Consider the following 18,956-nt stretch of genomic DNA (forward strand, 5'->3'; position numbering starts at 1 on the left):
CCCCATACATTATTACTGTTCTGTGACAAGTACAGAAATTGAGATTACGTTTAGAAATTCTTATAGCAATTGATGGAACATACGAATCTAATAAATCAAACCCAATAATTGAAAATTTGTGCTTTGTGTATTCTGGGGTATTTTTTTTCCATTTTGAGTTACTATATTTTACAAGATTATTTATATCATATTGAACTTGTTTTTAAAAAACGTTCTTCACCATAGACAGTTTGCAAATCGTAGACCTCTAGTGAGCCTAGAATAGAAGTACCATGTTTACAGAAAGGAGAGCAAAATCCTTTGTATTTTTTTATGTGTTATTGAAATTTTACAAACTATCTAGATGCACCATGTGATTTACTGGAATAGAACAACATACATGATACTAAAAAAATAATGTTAATAGACCACTTAGAAGCTTTGTAATCTAAGTGGCTGACCACATCTTTTTATTTAGGAATAAATCTTAGCATCTTTCCCCTCTTTTTCATAGTTGCATACTATTCCACTGAATGGATTAATTAATTAATTAATTTTTTAATTACTCTATCTTATACTAATGAACATTTGAATTGTTTCCAACAATTTATTACAAGGAATACTGCAAATATACATGCTTGTATAATTATTTCACACACATGAAAGTACTGTATGTCCAGTAAAAATTATATGCCTTTGTTATTTTGATAGTTGTTACCTAATTGTCCTTCCTGGGGTTTTTATCAATTTACTTTCTCATCAGTAGAGTGCTAGTTTTCTCATAGCTTTGTCCAACAGAGTCGTAGAAATTTTAAGTAGTTACAGATTTAATTTGCCTTTTTGCTCTTTATAACATTATCACAGTAAGTGCCAGAATTAGGGTAAATTTATACTTGTTATTTTATAGGCACCCACGGTAGGAGTGAGATGTGGGGGTGGTATTCAGAGATCAGACAGATGACAGCGAAGATGGCCTAGTAGAAAGAATGCAAAATTGGGACTTTTTTTTTTTTTTTTTTTTTTTTTTTGAGACGGAGTTTCGCTCTTGTTACCCAGCCTGGAGTGCAATGGCACGATCTCGGCTCACCGCAACCTCCGCCTCCTGGGTTCAGGCAATTCTCCTGTCTCAGCCTCCTGAGTAGCTGGGATTACAGGCATGCACCACCATGCCCAGCTAATTTTTTGTATTTTTAGTAGAGATGGGGTTTCACCTTGTTGACCAAGGTTGGTCTCGATCTCTTGACCTTGTGATCCACCCGCCTCGGCCTCCCAAGGGACTTTTTAACACTAGGGTTTTAGTTGTGATTAAGTTGATGTGTGACATTAGATAGCAAATCTTAATTCCCCTAGTGACATTTACTAGATCTATACCCTTGGCTAAATACCTCAGCTCGTTGGGAATTTTTTTGTTGTTTAATCTGTCAGAAATAAAACTGTCTTATCTACCTAACTGCAAGAGTCTGCACCAGAGGCTTTCTTTAGGTGTTTTCTAACTCTGGCTCTTCGATTCTACTGTTTACCCAACGTTTAAAATGGCCATACTGACTTGAATAGATTTTGAGGCAATTAACATTATAGCTACCATTGAATATTATTTTAGATCTTGCTATTTAAAATTTTTATACTTACATGTGTACATTATACATATATGTATATATTACATGTAATATATATAACATACATTATATGTAACTTCAAACACAAAATAATATATACAGACATTTAAGGAATACAATAAAAATTAATTGCTGTGAATTTACCATAAGCATAAGAAAGAACAATACCTAATATTTCTGAAGCCTCTTGTGTGCCTGTCCCTAATTGCATCCTTCTTGAGCTAATTTTTTATAAACATAGTCATCTTTCTGTGTTCATGGGGGATTGGCTCCAGGACATCCATAGATGCTCAAGTCCTTCATATAAAATTGTATAGTATTTGCATATAACCTATGCACATTCTCCTGGCAAGTAATCTAATCATCTGCAGATTATTTACAATAGCTAATACAATGCCTACACATCACTTCTTTCATGTGGACTTAATGTAGTACTTGGTAAGTTTTGCTTTGGTGGAATTTTTTTTTTTCCTGAATATTTTCGATCTGCAGATAATTGAATCCACAGAGGTGGAACCCATGGCCCAACTGTAATATAGGTATAAATCCTCTATGAAAGTATCTGATCTGCTGTGACACAGGAAGGGCATCTATTAATTATAAAAAGTAGAAAAAATATTCAAAGATTACGACAGACTGAAACCATTATTGTGATTTTATTACAATAGTTAACAATATTTTAGTGGTATACAATCATATCACAATTACTCAAATTATATACAGGTATTTATACAAGTCTACATTAAAAAAAGAAACACAAATAATGACCTCCCCAAAATCACATTATTAACAAGATTTTTTTTCTGAAAGTTACGGCCAATCCAATAACAGAAAAATTCACAGTTATTCTGCAAACATTTTAAAGATGCAGGAATCATATTGCACATTATGTAATTATAAATCCTAACAAGCAGATTTATATATTTTAATCTAGTTTTTCACAAAATTTACATTATCATGCAATACTTTACTGTACACAGAATGATGGAACTAGAATAAACAGATTAACTTACAAACTTAAAATGGCCACAAATTTAGAATTATTTTAAAGTTATATTTAAAATTATTATACTAAAAAAACACTCCAGTGTAATAAAACTTAACGGACACAATCATAATTTGTTCACAGATCAAATTACTTTTTTAGTGTTCTTCTTTGTCTTTTCCTTTCTTTTCCTTTTCATCCTGTAGTGCAGTACCGAGCTTTTTGATAAGAACTGACAGAACCTTGTCCAGTGGATCCATGACTCCTCTTTGAAGCCATTTAGGAATAGTAGTCCTAGCATGATGAAAGCCCAATTTCTGAAGAATATAATCAACACCTACTGGATCAATCTTTCTTCCAGTCCAAGAAATTAATCTAAAATACAAATTACAGTTATTATTAGCTATTATTAAGGAATATAATGCCCTAGAGCACAGTTCTAATGGTAGAAAAAGAACACCACTAAGCCTCTATAATATACTCAAGACAAAATATTTTCAGTAGGTACATTTGTATATTTGAGCCCATAATTCCTGGATTCACCATAATAATAGCATTTAAAAAAAAACATATATATTATAAGTATCTTTGACAACCTAAATACAGCAATAGTGTTTACTGTATTTCATCCTGAATAATATATTTTAGGTCTTTTACACAGTTATCTTAATCATATAAAAGAAAATCTGGTTAATTTTAATAGATTTCATAAGCATATGGCATAATGGGAGAAAAAGGCTAAAATTTACTGAGTGGTATGTGTTAAATGTGTTTGAAGGGAAAGTCATTTTTCTCCCTATTCTGACTATTTCCTTATATGTGGAGGAAAAGCTATTAAACACTACTGGCCACATTCTGCCCCTGTATTGGCAATTTATCCAATTGGCAAAATTAACAGAGGAAATGAGTAACATAGTTCAGTACTCTCCTCCCTCTTGGGAGCCCTTCATTTTGATCTGTTCCTTCATGCCATAGGTTTTTCAAGAGCAAGCCCCTAAACAGGTTAGCCTTTTATTATTCCATGCTATCTGTGGCTGAGTACATACACAGAGCAGCTGACTGTACAACTCCAGCAACCCTCCCACTCTGCCCTTCCCCCCAGTTAAGTTCTGCATAGATGCCCTGTAGGAAAGACCAAACCTGAACTTTAGTAGAAAGCCATTGCTGCTATACAGCTAAACCACATTTTTTGTTATCAGCTTTATTCATATTAAAACTGTCATTTTGGTTTCTAGATGCTTCTCTCCCACTATTTCAGTTGGTTCTGAACTTAAGGGTGGGAGTTGGGGGTGGTTAGGCATTGATCTCTTCAAACTCAAATAGTTATAAGCATTTTGGATTTATTAACTCATTTAACCAGTGTAACAATCCTACAAGGTAGGTAATACCATTTTCCAAATTTTCATGAGTCAATCGAGGCAGAGAGAACAGAGCGGCTAGGTCTTTTGGCCTAGCTCATTCAGCTACTGTGCAAAAGAGCTGGGCTTACAGCCAGAGCTCTTAAACCATGTTCTCTACCACTACACCACATTACTTAACTCTAGTTACTCTTGTTTGCTTAAAAAAAAAAAAGAAAAAAAAAAAGGAATATGGTAATTTTTTATGCTCACGTGAAACGAAATTCATTTTGTATTAAATTTAAATAAATTATTTAAATATGCAAATACAAAACAGATTTTATAAATAGTTTTCTGCATTAGGACCTCTGCAGTATTTTAACACTTAATATTTCTCATGGGTATATGCACTATTAGGACCAAAGTGTTTTGCTTATTTAGTTAAAACGAATTTTACGGCATATCAATTACTTATTAACACACAAAGTCACTACTTTCTGCCTATACAAGAGTTCTCACTGCATAATGGAGGTTTTATTTTTGAATTCATAAATATGTCTGAATAATAACCTTATCTAAATAAAATGTGTATCATCTTGCAGAATGTTGTCCTGGGATGTAATGGATTTTTTTTTTTAAACTGTTATTTCAGGATTCAGACAGTTACAACAGGATTAACAAAGAGATGACAGGAATGGAGAAAAACAGAAGGCTGTTAGTGTTAATCACAAACAAGGACACAAAAAGTAAGTATCACTAGATATAGAAATTATTATAACTGAAACTAAAAAAAATACCTTTGAAACTTTGGGATAGTGATTTAATTGGGATAATGATTGTGGTAGAATATGATTCAGTAAGGGAACCTTAATCTGATAGTTTGTTAAATTTGAGATTTTGGGCATTCGAGATTTCAGGCATGGTTTTATATTGCTTGGTATGCAAACAGAAGGGTACTGTGACACTGCAGGTTTTGTTACAGTGTTAGGACATATCCAGCGAGAAACTAAAGCACCTCCTTAAAGATTAAATATGACTTCTACATCTTGCCATACTAAGTAACAAAACAATGTACAGTAGCTACCTCAAACCCTGAAAATAACAGCTTGGAGAGAAGGTGAAAAATTAAGGGCAACAGGGGAAGGATAAGTATTCTTATATTTTAGTGACTGACAGAATGTCACCCATTGGACAGCTCATTGGTGCTGAGCTGCTCTCAGTGTTTGTACATCATTCACCTTACCTAGAGACACAAAAGTAGAAAGAAACAGTAAAGCTAGCACACAGAAGCTATGGATGTTACAAGGGACTAACTTCTGAATATATTTTTTGATAATCATATGTAACTTACATTATTCATAACTTTTTCTCATTTTATCCCTTAGCATATGGGTAAAATGCATATACTCATTACTTACCTGAGAGTAGGTTCTAGATGCCATGTATTGCACATAAAATCTCTCCAGTCCACAGTAGTATAAGTGATGCTGTCTTCTCTATCTTTATCAGAGGAATTGTCATCATGTATAATAATTGGACTTTTCTGTCCTGGTCGAGTAGATAAAATCCGAGGTGGAAAAATGGCTATAAGGAAAAGATCAGTATTATATATGTATATGTGTATGTATAGATTAGTATTATACATTTATCTTAAATCACCATAAGAACAGAAGAATTGGTTCCATCTCTCATTGTATCTGTGACCTGGCCAAGGACTCATTTAACTGCATTTCTTAAAAATATTTTTAAATAAGCCATAAATAAGTGTCAATTAGTGATATTTCTTGGAGATAATGTCAACATCAATGATAAAAATGCTGAGATCATTGATTTGATATAGCAAGCATATGGCACTGAAATTGATAGTTGTAGGTTTCCTAAAGGATAGCTATAGGTGGTGTTTTTAAAAATAGCTTTGAGATACAATTCACAGACCATACCATTCATTTATTTAAGCTGTGTAAATCAATGGTTTTTTTATGTTAGTGGATAGATGTATATATATTTGAACAGTGGTACTAAAGAGATTTTTATGTAGGCAGACTTTTCAGTCTTTTAATTGGCTGTAATAAATAAATATAAAATGGAATCAGACATAGGTATTAGGGTGGTGCAAAAGTAATTGCAATTTTTGCCATTAATACTTTCATATGATCTTATTTGATGAATACAGCTTTCCTCTTAGGGCATTAGATACAATACACAAACGGGACATAAAATAATTAATTAGGTATTAGGATATGTGTTATATAGCTCTGGTTATAACTTGATTGGGAATGAGCCTCAAAATAAAGCTGTAGTAACCCACTATGTAAGAACACAGATGCCCCCTTCAGTTAAGGCCTGCTCAGTTGGTGGGTTTTTGTTCACTATTGGTGCTGTTGTTACAGTGCTACAATTTATTTTGATATTCTTTAAAAATGTTGATTCTGGTGTAGTCTGACATGCTGTTAAGAATTTTCTCAGGTATGTTTTGAGTATTTTAGCCAAAATGAATTGCTTGTTATTTGTAATAACTTTATTTATAATTGAAATCCTCACAGATATACTTTATTGTAAATCCACCCCCTTTTCCTATTGAAATGTTTTTTAACAGTTTATATTTAATAAACGGTCTTTCTGTTGTTTTTTAGAATTACACATAGCTTGTGGCAAACCAAGACCAACACAGTATTTCAAAAAATGACAAATGTTTCACAATATACCTGAGAGAAACAAATTTGCCAGGTTTTCAAATTTAGGTAGACTAGAAAATAATTCTGAACTTTACAGGTTTATGTTAAATCTGTTTTTCTCTACGTTAAGTTTAAATATTAAAGCACAAAAACAAAAGGATTACCAGTGACTGTTATCTGTTGGGGCTGTATGTGAAGATTTTATCTACTTATATATAAGATTGCCTATCATAGTTTGTCATTTTATCTGAAGTTTCTACATTTTACCTGAAGTTTCTACTGAGGTAATACAGATTTCTCCCAGACATCATCATTGATTTTACTCTCTCACTGAATTTTGGGCACATCTCGATTGAATATTAATAAAAGAGCATTTCAGTCTATGCTGTGCTACCTTTGCACTCTTTCAACATAGTCTTTTGATAAATCTATTTTTAAAATATAAATTTTATGTTTTTAACACATGAAGAAAATGAAACAGTATTATAGTGTGACCTGAACAAATTACATTATACCAAGCTATTTATTAAGAAACATCTGTGATTTTACCATTGTATATTCATAACGGTGCAATAAATATTTATTGAATGAATAAATATCTGTATGTTTTGTAAGCATTCTAAATCATTACATTTCAAACTCTCCCATTCTTTTAAACATTTACAGAGTACTATAATATATTAGCTAAATCTAGATATTAGGGTTGTCATACATTTTTCTTTTCTTTTTGATACAGGATCTCATTCTGTCACCCAGGCTGGAGTGCAGTGGTGTGATTATGGCTCACGGCTCACTGTAGTCTTAACCTCCCAGGCTCAAGTGATCTTCCCACTTCGCAGCCTCCCAAGCAGGTGGGGACAACAGGTATGTGCCACCACATCTGGCTAATTTTTGCATCTTTTGTAGGAATGGGGTCTCACTTTGTTTCCCAGGCTGGTCTCAAACCCCTGGGCTCAACCAGTCCATCTTCTTCAGCGTCCCAAAGTGCTAGTATTACAGATGTGAGCCACACCCCCCGCCATACATTTCTTAATGGGTAAACATTTAAGTTACTAGTGAGTAAACCAATGTTATCAAGCTCATGAACACAAAATACCACCACAGAGATCTAAATAACTTATCTATTAAAAAGAAAATGTTCTCTGCATTCTAAACATGAATCATCTTAATTCAGTTTTCACAATTTGGTAAGTAATTTCATGCTTCTTTATTATGTAGTTGTTTCTTTAGTCATTTCACTTTGATTTGCAGTATTTCCTCACATTTTTCTATTTTTCAAGAATCTCCTATAAGGTCTAGCTGAAAATGTACATAAGATAATGTATACAGAAACACTTTGTAAAGTATAAAACACCATTGGTGCTGTATGTATAGCAAGTATTCAGAAAGTCTGTGATAGTCTTACTAGCGCTATTTACTGGTATCTTCAATTCATATAAGGAGATATATATTCCACTCATTTTCTCACTAGACTGTAAAAATCAATGTAAATGGCATTGATAGTTGCCATTGCTGCAGCTTGATAGAAAAGAATATTCCACCCACCTTTTTCTTTTTCTTTAAGATAAGCTGACACTAAATCATGAAGAAACATGATGAGCTCAGCATCCATTGTCACACAAATGTGGTCAGTGAATTCTGTCACCACACTACATTCTACTTTTGGCTTCAGGTTGGCATCTGCAATAATATGGTAAAAGATTTAATAAAATGAGTAATCTTCTAAGGATTTATATAGGTCTATGTGTGTCATATTAGTGTTCAAAATGTTTTGAATTTTAGGGCATTTCAGATTTTTGGATTGGGATGCTCAACCTATATATGCCATTAATTCCTCATAGTAGTCCTATAAATGAAGTCCAGTTATTCTTCATTTTACTGAGGAGAGAGAGGTATAAGTTGGTCAGATAATTTTCCAGAGATCATATAGCTGGTAAGAAAAGAAATCAATTTTGCCTAGAAAATCAGTTTCATTAGATATTAATGAAATTATCAAAAATAATCCATGGGAAGACAGCAGTAGTTTGAAGTTTCTTTAGAATTTTATTAACTTTAAATTGTTTTTCTACATACCCTGTAATGAAGGTTCTTGTGGTTCTTGAACATGAATGGATTTAAAGTCAAGCTGCATCCTTGGTAATGCAAAGATAGTCTCTGTTTCATGGTTGTAGCTAGAACCTCCTCTGAATCCACTCAACAAACTAGAATTCTTCACAGTCGTGCTATTCTCAGTGTTGTTAGCATCAACATTACGAAGCAGATTTAGCTCTACGTGCATAATGATAAAGACAGAGTCAAATTATTAAAACAATAGGCATTGACAAGCCTATATAGCTTTCAAGACAACTATAATATACAGAACTGTTATTTCAAAAATTGGAAAAAATCACATATATATGTATGTAGTATATCGATATTGATATCTGTATATCACTGTTGTCAAGACCAAAGCTTTATAATGGTATTTGTATAAACCCAATACATTCTAGTTTTGGTTTCTGGGATTTTAAAATGAATATTATTCTTAGCTGAATTCATGTCTGAAGTTAGAATTTCACTAAGCCCAAAGGTCTCCATAGATGGAAGACTTCACTCTTACAGAATTTGAAATTAAATAGGATCCTGATCTTGAAGTCAGTTGAAAGTACTGATTTTCCCCAACATATATGCTATGATTAAATATAGATCTTAGTTTTATAAAGATCTTTTGTAGATCTTAGAATTATAACAATTAGTATTTTTCTTCAGACAACATTTCATTATGCTAATAGACACTTTAGAACACTCCAGCCATAAAAATCCCTCTTCCCCCAAATTCCTATTTGAAAGGTTAAACAGTCAATACTGATATAATCTTCTGATACACTCTCTTATTCTCCTTTAAGAAATTTTTAGGTCTCCATTTTTTTTTTTTTTTTTTTTTTGAGATGGAGTCTTGCTCTGTCACCAGGCTGAAGTGCAGTGGTGCAATCTCGGCTCACAGCAACTTCCGCCTCCTGGGTTCAAGCCATTCTTCCACCTCAGCCCCCGAGTAGCTGGGACCACAAGCGCATGCCACCATGCCCAACTAATTTTTGTATTTTTAGTAGAGACAATGTTTCACCATGTTGGCCAGGATGGTCTCGATTTCTTAACCTCGTGATCCACCCGCCTTGGCCTCCCAGAGTGCTTGGATTACAAGCGTGAGCCACCACGCCTGGCCCAGTCTCCATTTTTTAGCAATACTACAAAAATATTTTTCTGGGATGATTTCCCAAAACTTTCTAAAATGTTTCTCAATATAGTAAACTTTAATTTTATTTAAAGAATCTTATTTTGAATGTTTTCAGTTACATCTAAAATGATTTGAGTTCATGAGATGCTGCATTACCAGGACGGTATTAAACAGTTATGACGTGTGTCAACCAGCAAGATTAAAATGAAAATTGTTTAAGGAAATGAAAACACCATCCTACTTAAATTCTAAACACAGTCAACAGAACCCAAAATGGAAATATCAAAATAAATCTCTTGAAAGACTCAAAATTGTAACCTTCATTCCTTGTGGCTGTAACATAATTGAACCATTCTTTCACACTTGCTACTCCATGGGGTGGGTTTTCATGGCGGCGCCTTGTTATCTTGGTTATTGTTGCCATAGGACTTTCCAAAGCACCACATGGTTTGGTAACCATGGTGTTATGACCCAGATGAAAATCCAGTGTTTGTACGATATATGTAGAATGATCACTGGAGCCTACAACAAAATAAAAATTTTTTTGAAATAATTATATTTAGATTCAAGATGATAATTGTGGCCTCAGAGGCATATATTCATTTGTCATATATAGGAAGGCTAGGAGGACAAAAAACAAATAATTAACAAATATTTCTTCTATTAGTGGTAATTGGATTTGTCCGTAGTAAGATGAAGAGCATCAGACATTTTTTCCCTCATAATTTAGAAACCACCAAGTAGAAAAGTAAAGCTCAAAGTAAACGGGTTTATCACTGTGGAGGTAAAAGCACATCCTTGTCTATATATTTGATAGAACAGTTTTGACTGGCAAATAATTTCCTCACACTACCACTATGTTGCCTTCACTTCTTTTTTTTTTTTTTTTTTACAAGATTACAGTAACTATTACCATGACTATGTTTAGCCACAGCAGCAGCAACTTTTAAGATGGCAGGTTCAGAAATTAACGTGTTCCAGACATTATAAATATTGACTCATTGGCAGTGAACTCCTTAACATGTCAGATACATGAGAACAAATAGAGATGGACTTCAGAAATATTGTCATTTACAGTCATAACAGAAAGGAGAAAGTAAAAGCTGGAAATGTGTCAGTTTACCATCTTCCCAGATTTTCTGAGCTTCAGTCCAAAAAGCAATATTTGGTTCCTCTAAATGAAAAAGAGCCCAAGATTTTGAACGGAAGTTTGGACCATGAAAACATGCCAGTGTCATATGATTTCCATGTAAACTCATTGATCCTCCAAATTGCATTCCATCTTCTGGTAATGGAATCTGAAATAAGGATATGTGGCATCCAGATACCACCTTCAGTACTCCAGGCCAGTGTCGATGATGTGCTGCATCAAGCACTGCAAGAAAACAAAAAAACACATATCCTGAAGTGCCTAATGAGAACCCTCGAATAGGATAGAGTAAGGCAGCACGTGGCAACTTTCTACAATCTCAGGAAAGGGATGAAAACAGTGTCCAGTGCCTGTTTAATATTAAGCAGTAGCTAATAAAGACATTCTAGGAAAAGAGGTCGCATGAGGATAGCTAAAGAAAGTAGTCACTTGCTAATAATAATTAAAACTAGTATGTCTGAGGCTGGGTGTAGTGGCTCACACCTGTAATCCCAGCACTTTGGATGCTGAACCGGGTGGATCACTTGAGATCAGGAGTTCGAGACCAGCCTGGTCTACATTGTGAAACCCCATCTCTACTAAAAATATAAAATTTAGCCAGGCACAGTGGTACATGCTTGTAGTCCCAGCTATTTGGGAGGCTGAGGCAGGAGAATTGCTTGAACCCAGGAGACGGAGGTTGCAGTGAGCTGAGATTGTGCCACGGGACTCTAGCCTGGGTGATAGAGTGAGAACCTGTCTAAAACAAACACAAACAACCCCCTCCAAAACCTCCTAATATATCTGTAATTCTTAATGAGTTAAAAGTACTTGCAAAACATTTTGTGTAATTCTCATAATAACTGTAAACTACATAAATCATCTTAACTGACTTCAAGTGAAGAAGCAGAACAAAGAGGTTAAGTGAACCAGTAACTGGGAAACCTAGAGATCAAATGCAGACCTCCTTATTTCAAGTACTGCTTTTTAACTCTTCTATTTCTTTGCTACTCAAAGTGAGGTCAGAGGGCCAGCAGAATCAGCATCACCTGGGAGCTTGTTAGAAATGCAGACTCTTAAGTCTACCTATACCTACTAAATCAAAATCTGTATTTTAATAACATCTCCAGGGGTTTCTGATGCATATTAAAGTTTGAGAAGCACTAATCAAACATGCAAGGTATACTTTCCATTTATTCCAATGATCTGTTTTTCATACCTCTCACCCATGATCCAAAGCAAAGACCATGAATTGTATTTGGCTGGCATGTTTTCCTTAAAAAAGTTCTCTAAGCCTTTATGTTTGTTTTTTGTGACAAGGAGTTTTTTTTTTTTTTTTTGAAGAATCCAGGCCAGGCATTTTGCAGAAGATGGTTCAATTTGTATATGCCTAATATAAATTCTAGTTTTAAGGAAATACATGGACTAGAGGAAAAAGATAAAGGATACCACAAGGAGGTAACTGAAAAAGATCTAGAAGGTAGGGCATTCCTTAGGACAGTTGGCTACATCTCCTCAACAAGTCAGTTCATACAAAAAATAAAATATGCTAAATTAAAAGAAGGTAAAGGAACGTAACCGTATTTAACCTGTGATCTTGGATTGGATAAACTGCTTTGGACAAACCCATTATAGAGGACATTTTTAGGTCAATCATAGAAATCTGAATGTGTTTTGAAAGCTAAAGGAGGTAAGTAATTAGCAAAATGCAAAGTTGGAGATGACATACAAAATGGTATGGGTTTTGATATTTTCATAAAATATACACATATATATAGATACATAGAAAAATATCTGGAAGTATATGCTTTAAGGTGTTTACAGTGATTTCTGAGTGGAATGTGATGATTTTTTGCTTCTATTGTATTTTCTGTTTTTTATTTTCAATGTACATGCATTGCTTCTGTGATAACAGAGTTATTAAAAAGCTCTCCTCATTCTGACTGCTTCTCACTACTTACACCTCTGTCATCCTAGTGAAAGCCACCATTTCTTGTCTGGAGTGTTGCAGTGGCTTCCTTACAATAATGATGTAACTGTGTATGTAACAATGGTAATGGTAACTATTGCAATTGTTTCCTTCCATTCTTAACTACCTATAGTCTGTTCTTCAGAGTAGCCAGAATGAGCTTTAAAAGGGAGTTTGTTTGTTTGTTTGTTTTTTTAAATTATACTTTAAGTTCTAGGGTACAGGTGCAGAACATGCAGGTTTGTTACACAGGTAAACATGTGCCATGGTGGTTTGCTGCACCTATCAACCCATCATCTACATTAGGTATTTCTCCTAATGCTATCCCTTCCCGCTACATGCCCCAGTTTGTGATGTTCCTCTCCGTGTCCATGTGTTCTTACTGTTCAAAAAGGGAGTATTTTTTAAAAAGGTAAATCGGATATCAAATCTGTTTAAAACTCTCTAATAGCTAACCATCATATTAAAAATCTTATCTGTGGTGTACCTCTGTGAATTCACGTTCAGCGTTTTTGTCCTTGCTCATGTCTGTTCCAGCCACGGTGGCAACCTTAATGATCCTTAAGCCAAGTCTGTTCCTACTATGGGAACTTTGGACTAAGTATCCTCCTATGCCTGGAACTCTCTTCTCCCTCATCTTAGCCTCATTCTTTCATTCACATTTCCATTAAAATGTCACTTCAGAAAAGGCCTAAATGATCACCTTTTCTAAAATAGCTATCCTTACATTTAATCATTCTCTATATTCTTCCTCTGTTCTTGTTCTTTTGCTTAGGACTTCTCTCTTACTGAAATTATCTTATATATTTAGTTAGTAAATTTATTATGGTCTTTCTCTCCCATTATAGTTTAAGCTTCAAGAGGGTAGTAATTCTGTCCACCACTAGATTTCCTGTGCCTAGAATGGTGCTAAAGTACATGGTTGTAGCTTAATAAACATTTGGCAATTGAATTACTAAGTAAAAATAAGGATGATCTTACTATCACTCATCTAATAGATCCAAATTCAGATATTCTGACTCCACAGACATTCTAAACCAGAACATAGTATTGTCATAAACAGTATTCCAGAGCATGGAGTGGGTATGGATGCAGATGCACTGCAGCAGGGGAAGGGATACATGATAACTTCCTAAATGATGACCTCTAATTCCACTGGCAGGTAGAAAATCTGGTCCTTTGCTAACTGAGTGGGATAAAGAGCCTGTGGGCAGCCGGGTGCAGTGGCTCACGGCTGTAATCCCAGCACTCTGGGAGGCTGAGGCGAGTGGTTCACAAGGTCAAGAGATCGAGACCATGTTGAAACCCCGTCACTACCAAAAAATACAAAAATTAGCTGGGCGTGGTGGTGTGCATCTGTAGTCCCAGCTACTCGGGAGGCTGAGGCAGGAGAACTACTTGAACCTGGGAAGTGGAGGTTGCAGTGAGCCGAGATTGTGCCACTGCACTCCAGCCTGGTGCCTGGCGACACAGTGAGACTCTGTCTCAAAAAGAAAAAAAAAAAAAAAAAGCCTGTGGGCTATTGTGTAAGAAGGGCATATAGATTATTATTTTTAATTAAGAATGTAACATATTTAGTGAAAGATACAGTATATATAAAAGCTTAATTCTAATTCTTACATTGTTCTTGTGAACTTTTTTCTAGGTTGCTAGTCATTGTCTTTGGTGGAAGATAAGGAACTGGTCCCCAAGTAGACAGCGCTCGTTTGCTGGTATCAAATTGTTGTGTGAAAAATTCCTGGAGCTTCATTCCTATTTTTATCAGATCTGGTGTGGTTGATCTTGATATCATTACTTGGAAAATATCCCACTTCAAATCTCCATGGACGAAAATCTCACTAGAATATAAAACAGAATGTTTGTCATATGTCTTACAGAAGATACTCAAAAAATACAAGAAACATTTTCTTCCCCCTAGCTTTTAATTTGTATTAATTGTATAATAATAATTTTGTAGGAAAAACTGCTGTTTTCTCACTAGATGGTAGAAAACATGTTGACAGTAGTCATGTAAAGTGTCCAAAAAGTAATCCTTAATAAATACCTTTTATCAGTTATGCTTGAATCCAATGTATTATACAAGTTTACTTTCCATTCATCCTGAAGCTTAAGATCAGCATTACTGAAGATGCCCATGAGGATACTTGAGCCCATGTAATCAACACGAGCTTCAGTAGAACCCATAGTAATCTGAATTTTGTGACTGGGCTGCTGATTTGGATGTTCGGAAATGTGTGCTAGAACAGAAACAATAATTAACTTTCACAGAAATGTTCATGGGAAAAACTCATTCAGAATCAATTTCCAAAGTAATATATATATTTTAAAGATATGTTAGATCAGTTGTAAAATTTCAACATACCAACCATCTCCAAAGCATTGACATCTATGGTCCCTCCAACTACTCCTCCTTTAGAATCTAATTGTGATCTTCCCAGACCAACAGACATGCTAATTTCTCGATCACGATTACTTCCTACTGACAGACGGCCCTGGCTCTTCAAACCACTAGTTGTCCAACTAAAGGAAAAAAAGTTATTAATTAGATATACAGCTTCCAGTGTCATGAATTACAACAGGATTTAAATTCAAAAGGAGTTAAATCAGATTATTTAAAAGGTCAAGTTTGACAGTCAAGTTTGACAGACAACATACTTTTTATAAAAACTGTGTGGTAAATACTTGAATTAACATTGATAATGAAACTTTACTCCTAGCCGGAAAATTAGCCTATTCTCCTTGTAATTGATTCCCTTTTTATAGAACATATATTTCATGCTATTTTATATTGCAGAATCCTTACAATTAAGCCATTTTCAAGATAAAACATATCTTTAATCAACTATCTTTTTCAAATATTTCAGCATTCAAAAAAGGTTCTGAATATCTTTACAGTAGAAGAAAAATTACAAAAATGATTAAAAACATTTCCTTTGTATCTGAATAGCTTACGTTGTATTTCCCATTACATTACTCATATTCATTTGAACGTTTAATTGCTTCAAGTTGATAGCAAACACGACTAGTGTTTCCCATGGGGTCCCTTGTTGGCTTGCTGCTTTGTTTGATTTGTTAAAAGGAGTTGATGTTTTTGAAAGTGAATCTAAAAACAGAAAAATCAAATACATGTTGATTTACATAAATACCAAGCTAGTTACAAATCAAAAACTATTCTTATCAGTATAATCCAAAAAGTAAAATATAATATTCTTGTATTAGAATCTGTTGTTTAATAGTTAATATTGCCTCTATAATAATAGTTACCATTTACTAGATGTTTAGTAAGTGCTGGCAGCCTTACCTCTTGAAAGCTCATAAAATTATGTATGACCCCCATTTTATATAAGGAAATTCTTGTGTGCAGGGGATATAGCAGCACAGACCATGCATCACCCAAGGATTTTTTTGTTCTTTTTTTTTTTAGAGATGTGGTCCTGCTGTGTTGCCCAGGCTGGAGTGCAGGGGCTATTCACAGGCGCAATCCCACCACTGATCAGCACAGGAGTTTTGACTTGCTCCATTTCCAACTTGGGCCAGTTCGCCCTTCCTTAGGCAACCTGGTAGTCACCCGCTCCCGGGAAGTCACCATATTGATGCTGAACTTAGTTTGGACACCCAATCAGCATAGCACACTACAACCCACCTCAGCCTCCTGAGTAGTTGGGGCTGCAGGCACACATCACCATGCCCGGCAGGATTTTGTTTAAGTAAGAAGAAAATCATAAGGTACTGTTGCCACATAGAGGACTCAAAGGCAGAAATAGTTCTGAAATGCAGACGCCGGTTGGGGTTCCTGTCTTTTATGTTCTTACGAACTTAGCATGTATCTTGCATCCTGCATTATTATTTTAATCTTTTGATAAGAACTACATCGTTTTTATACAATCAGGCACAAGTACAAGGCCAAGGCCATATGGAACACACTAACAATATACTAATTCCTCTCCCCTTATCTACTGGCCATCTAGGTGTGTTGTTGGCAATACTTTGAAATGTTTGTTTTGTTGTTTTGGGGGATTTTTTTTTCTTTTTTAAAACGTATCATAAAAACCTCAAGAGTAGATTTTTCTATACTTAGGGCTGAAATCTGAGAGTAACTAAAATTTTATCTTGAGATCACTGGAGGGCTACTGATAACAAAAAGAGCAGTGTTACCTCTTCGAGGAACTGAAGAATCAGATACACTCCTTGATCTTATGGAAGCTGGGGATTTTAGGCTTTGTCCTACTGTCCCTGGTGACATGGTGCTGTTTGTCATATGCTCGTTGAACACATTAGGTGACTGAGGCATGTGGGTGAAAGAGGCTGACTGACTCGGCTGCTCCCAGGTCTTGCAGTAAGCTTTTCTTGATGATTCAGGGGAAAGGTGTTGGCTTACCCCTTCAATGGAGTCAGGTGTCCCTGGGCCAGATGCTAGTAGAAAACAAAACAAAAAATCCAAATTAACAGGGTAAAATCCTTATGTTATAAAATAATTTCACCCATCCATTTCTAATCACATTATGTATTCCTTCTAGTTCTCTGTTTAGCAGCTGTACAGCAATGTACAGTTTGCAAAGAACATTCCAGTATTTTGTTTAAACTCCATGAAAAATGCAAAACAGGAGCTCTGGTCCCAGTTTACAGGTAAGAAAATACACTAAGACCTAGAGTTTCTCATATTTGCCTCTGTATGTAACTGACCCTACTTTTAACTTCCAAAAATCTCTTGATTTCGTTAACCTACAACAATATCTAAATCTAGCAGACAACTGCAGGCAAGATAGTAACATGTTCCCAATGTCTTCTGTTTCCCATACTTAACTAACTATAATTAACTTGGATATTTAAAAGGATTAGAGAGTAATCATTATAGAATAAATGTACTAACAATGTTACTAATTTACAAGTTTACTAATTTGTTAGTACAGTTACAGAATAAAAAATCAGCTGGAATGTAATCTCAAAGAACGCAAGACTTTTGTCTCTTTGGTTCTCTGATATATCCTGAGTGCTAATGTCTATCCCCTGTGGTTGGCATATTAGAGGTGCCCAGTGGACATTCTGGAATGACTGAATGTATCACATGGTACATCCTACCAAGTAGATCAAGTTTGTGTTATCAATTAGGTCTTGCTGCTACTGTAACCAAAATTAAAATTACATAACAAGCTTACTTGGCAAATTTATAGTTTGGTCTCCGAGGAATAGACGTCTTGCAATACTTCTCCTATACCATGCTCTTGGAAATGCCAGAATTTCACTGAGTCGGCGCATATCGTATTTAAAGGAGGCAGACCCTATATCACAAACAGCTGATACATAAATAACATTCGTTAGTACAGATTTTTAAAACCCTTAGTGTTTCACAATGATAGATATAAGACAGGGTTATTATACAGCTGAATTATGTTTAAGTTACATATTATGATTAGTAAGTGATATATTCTTCCACACATTACAAAAACAGCACATTCTAACACTGTTAATACCATTTTCCTTTTTTGAGGTGATGGCAAGTTGGAATTCTATTATCACTTTATCATGAAATCCTCAGGTAAGTTCTAAAGATTAGTATGATAGCCAGCTTTCAATTTTAACACAGCAGTCTTCTCTATGACAGAAAATCATCAGGATGAGCTGGTATACAAATTTTCTCAAAAGGAAGTGTAAACCAAATAGCTGTGGGGCAGGGACTACTATTTTCCTATCAGACAAATAGCAGTGACTTTCGACAAAAAACATTCTGATGGCCTTTTTCCAGAGTTCTGCTCTGGAGCATTCTGCTGCTGCTGTTGTACATGCTCTTCTGTTCTTCTACCATAGTTTCTATAGGGTTTACAAGCTAATGTCTTCCAAAGCTAAAATTTCTGTTTTTGTCTGAGCCCATACCTACATAGCCATAGTCCCTAAGTCAACTGTCTACCAGAACCTTCCACCTAAATGTCCTATAGACATTTCCTTATTTTCTACGTTAATGGCTTCACTGCTCCTTCAGTCATCTAAGCTAAAAGTTTGAGACATTGTCTCCTCTGCTGCCCCTAATACAACTTGTACTCAAGCTTATGGATTC

At 34.9% G+C, this 18,956-nt stretch overlaps 1 protein-coding gene across 10 annotated transcripts in view; it reads right to left on the reverse strand.

Moving 5' to 3' along the window:
* Positions 1-2,232: 2,232 nt before the first annotated feature.
* BLTP1 (bridge-like lipid transfer protein family member 1) overlaps positions 2,233-18,956 on the reverse strand; it is a 217,450-nt gene continuing 200,726 nt past the window's right edge. For all 10 annotated transcript variants that reach the window (XM_039479082.2, XM_074396938.1, XM_074396937.1 and 7 more), the window contains 12 exons: positions 18,061-18,198; positions 17,060-17,317; positions 15,857-16,007; positions 15,267-15,424; positions 14,949-15,141; positions 14,525-14,742; positions 10,930-11,181; positions 10,125-10,328; positions 8,666-8,860; positions 8,138-8,272; positions 5,336-5,501; positions 2,233-2,955 (listed from right to left, as the gene is read on the reverse strand). In XM_039479082.2, the coding sequence (XP_039335016.2) occupies positions 2,739-2,955; positions 5,336-5,501; positions 8,138-8,272; positions 8,666-8,860; positions 10,125-10,328; positions 10,930-11,181; positions 14,525-14,742; positions 14,949-15,141; positions 15,267-15,424; positions 15,857-16,007; positions 17,060-17,317; positions 18,061-18,198 (2,285 nt within the window). In that variant the 3' untranslated portion in view covers positions 2,233-2,738. The remainder of the gene's footprint in view (positions 2,956-5,335; positions 5,502-8,137; positions 8,273-8,665; positions 8,861-10,124; positions 10,329-10,929; positions 11,182-14,524; positions 14,743-14,948; positions 15,142-15,266; positions 15,425-15,856; positions 16,008-17,059; positions 17,318-18,060; positions 18,199-18,956) is intronic.

This window comes from Saimiri boliviensis, chromosome 3, assembly GCF_048565385.1.
Source record: "Saimiri boliviensis isolate mSaiBol1 chromosome 3, mSaiBol1.pri, whole genome shotgun sequence".
Lineage (NCBI taxonomy): Eukaryota > Metazoa > Chordata > Mammalia > Primates > Cebidae > Saimiri > Saimiri boliviensis.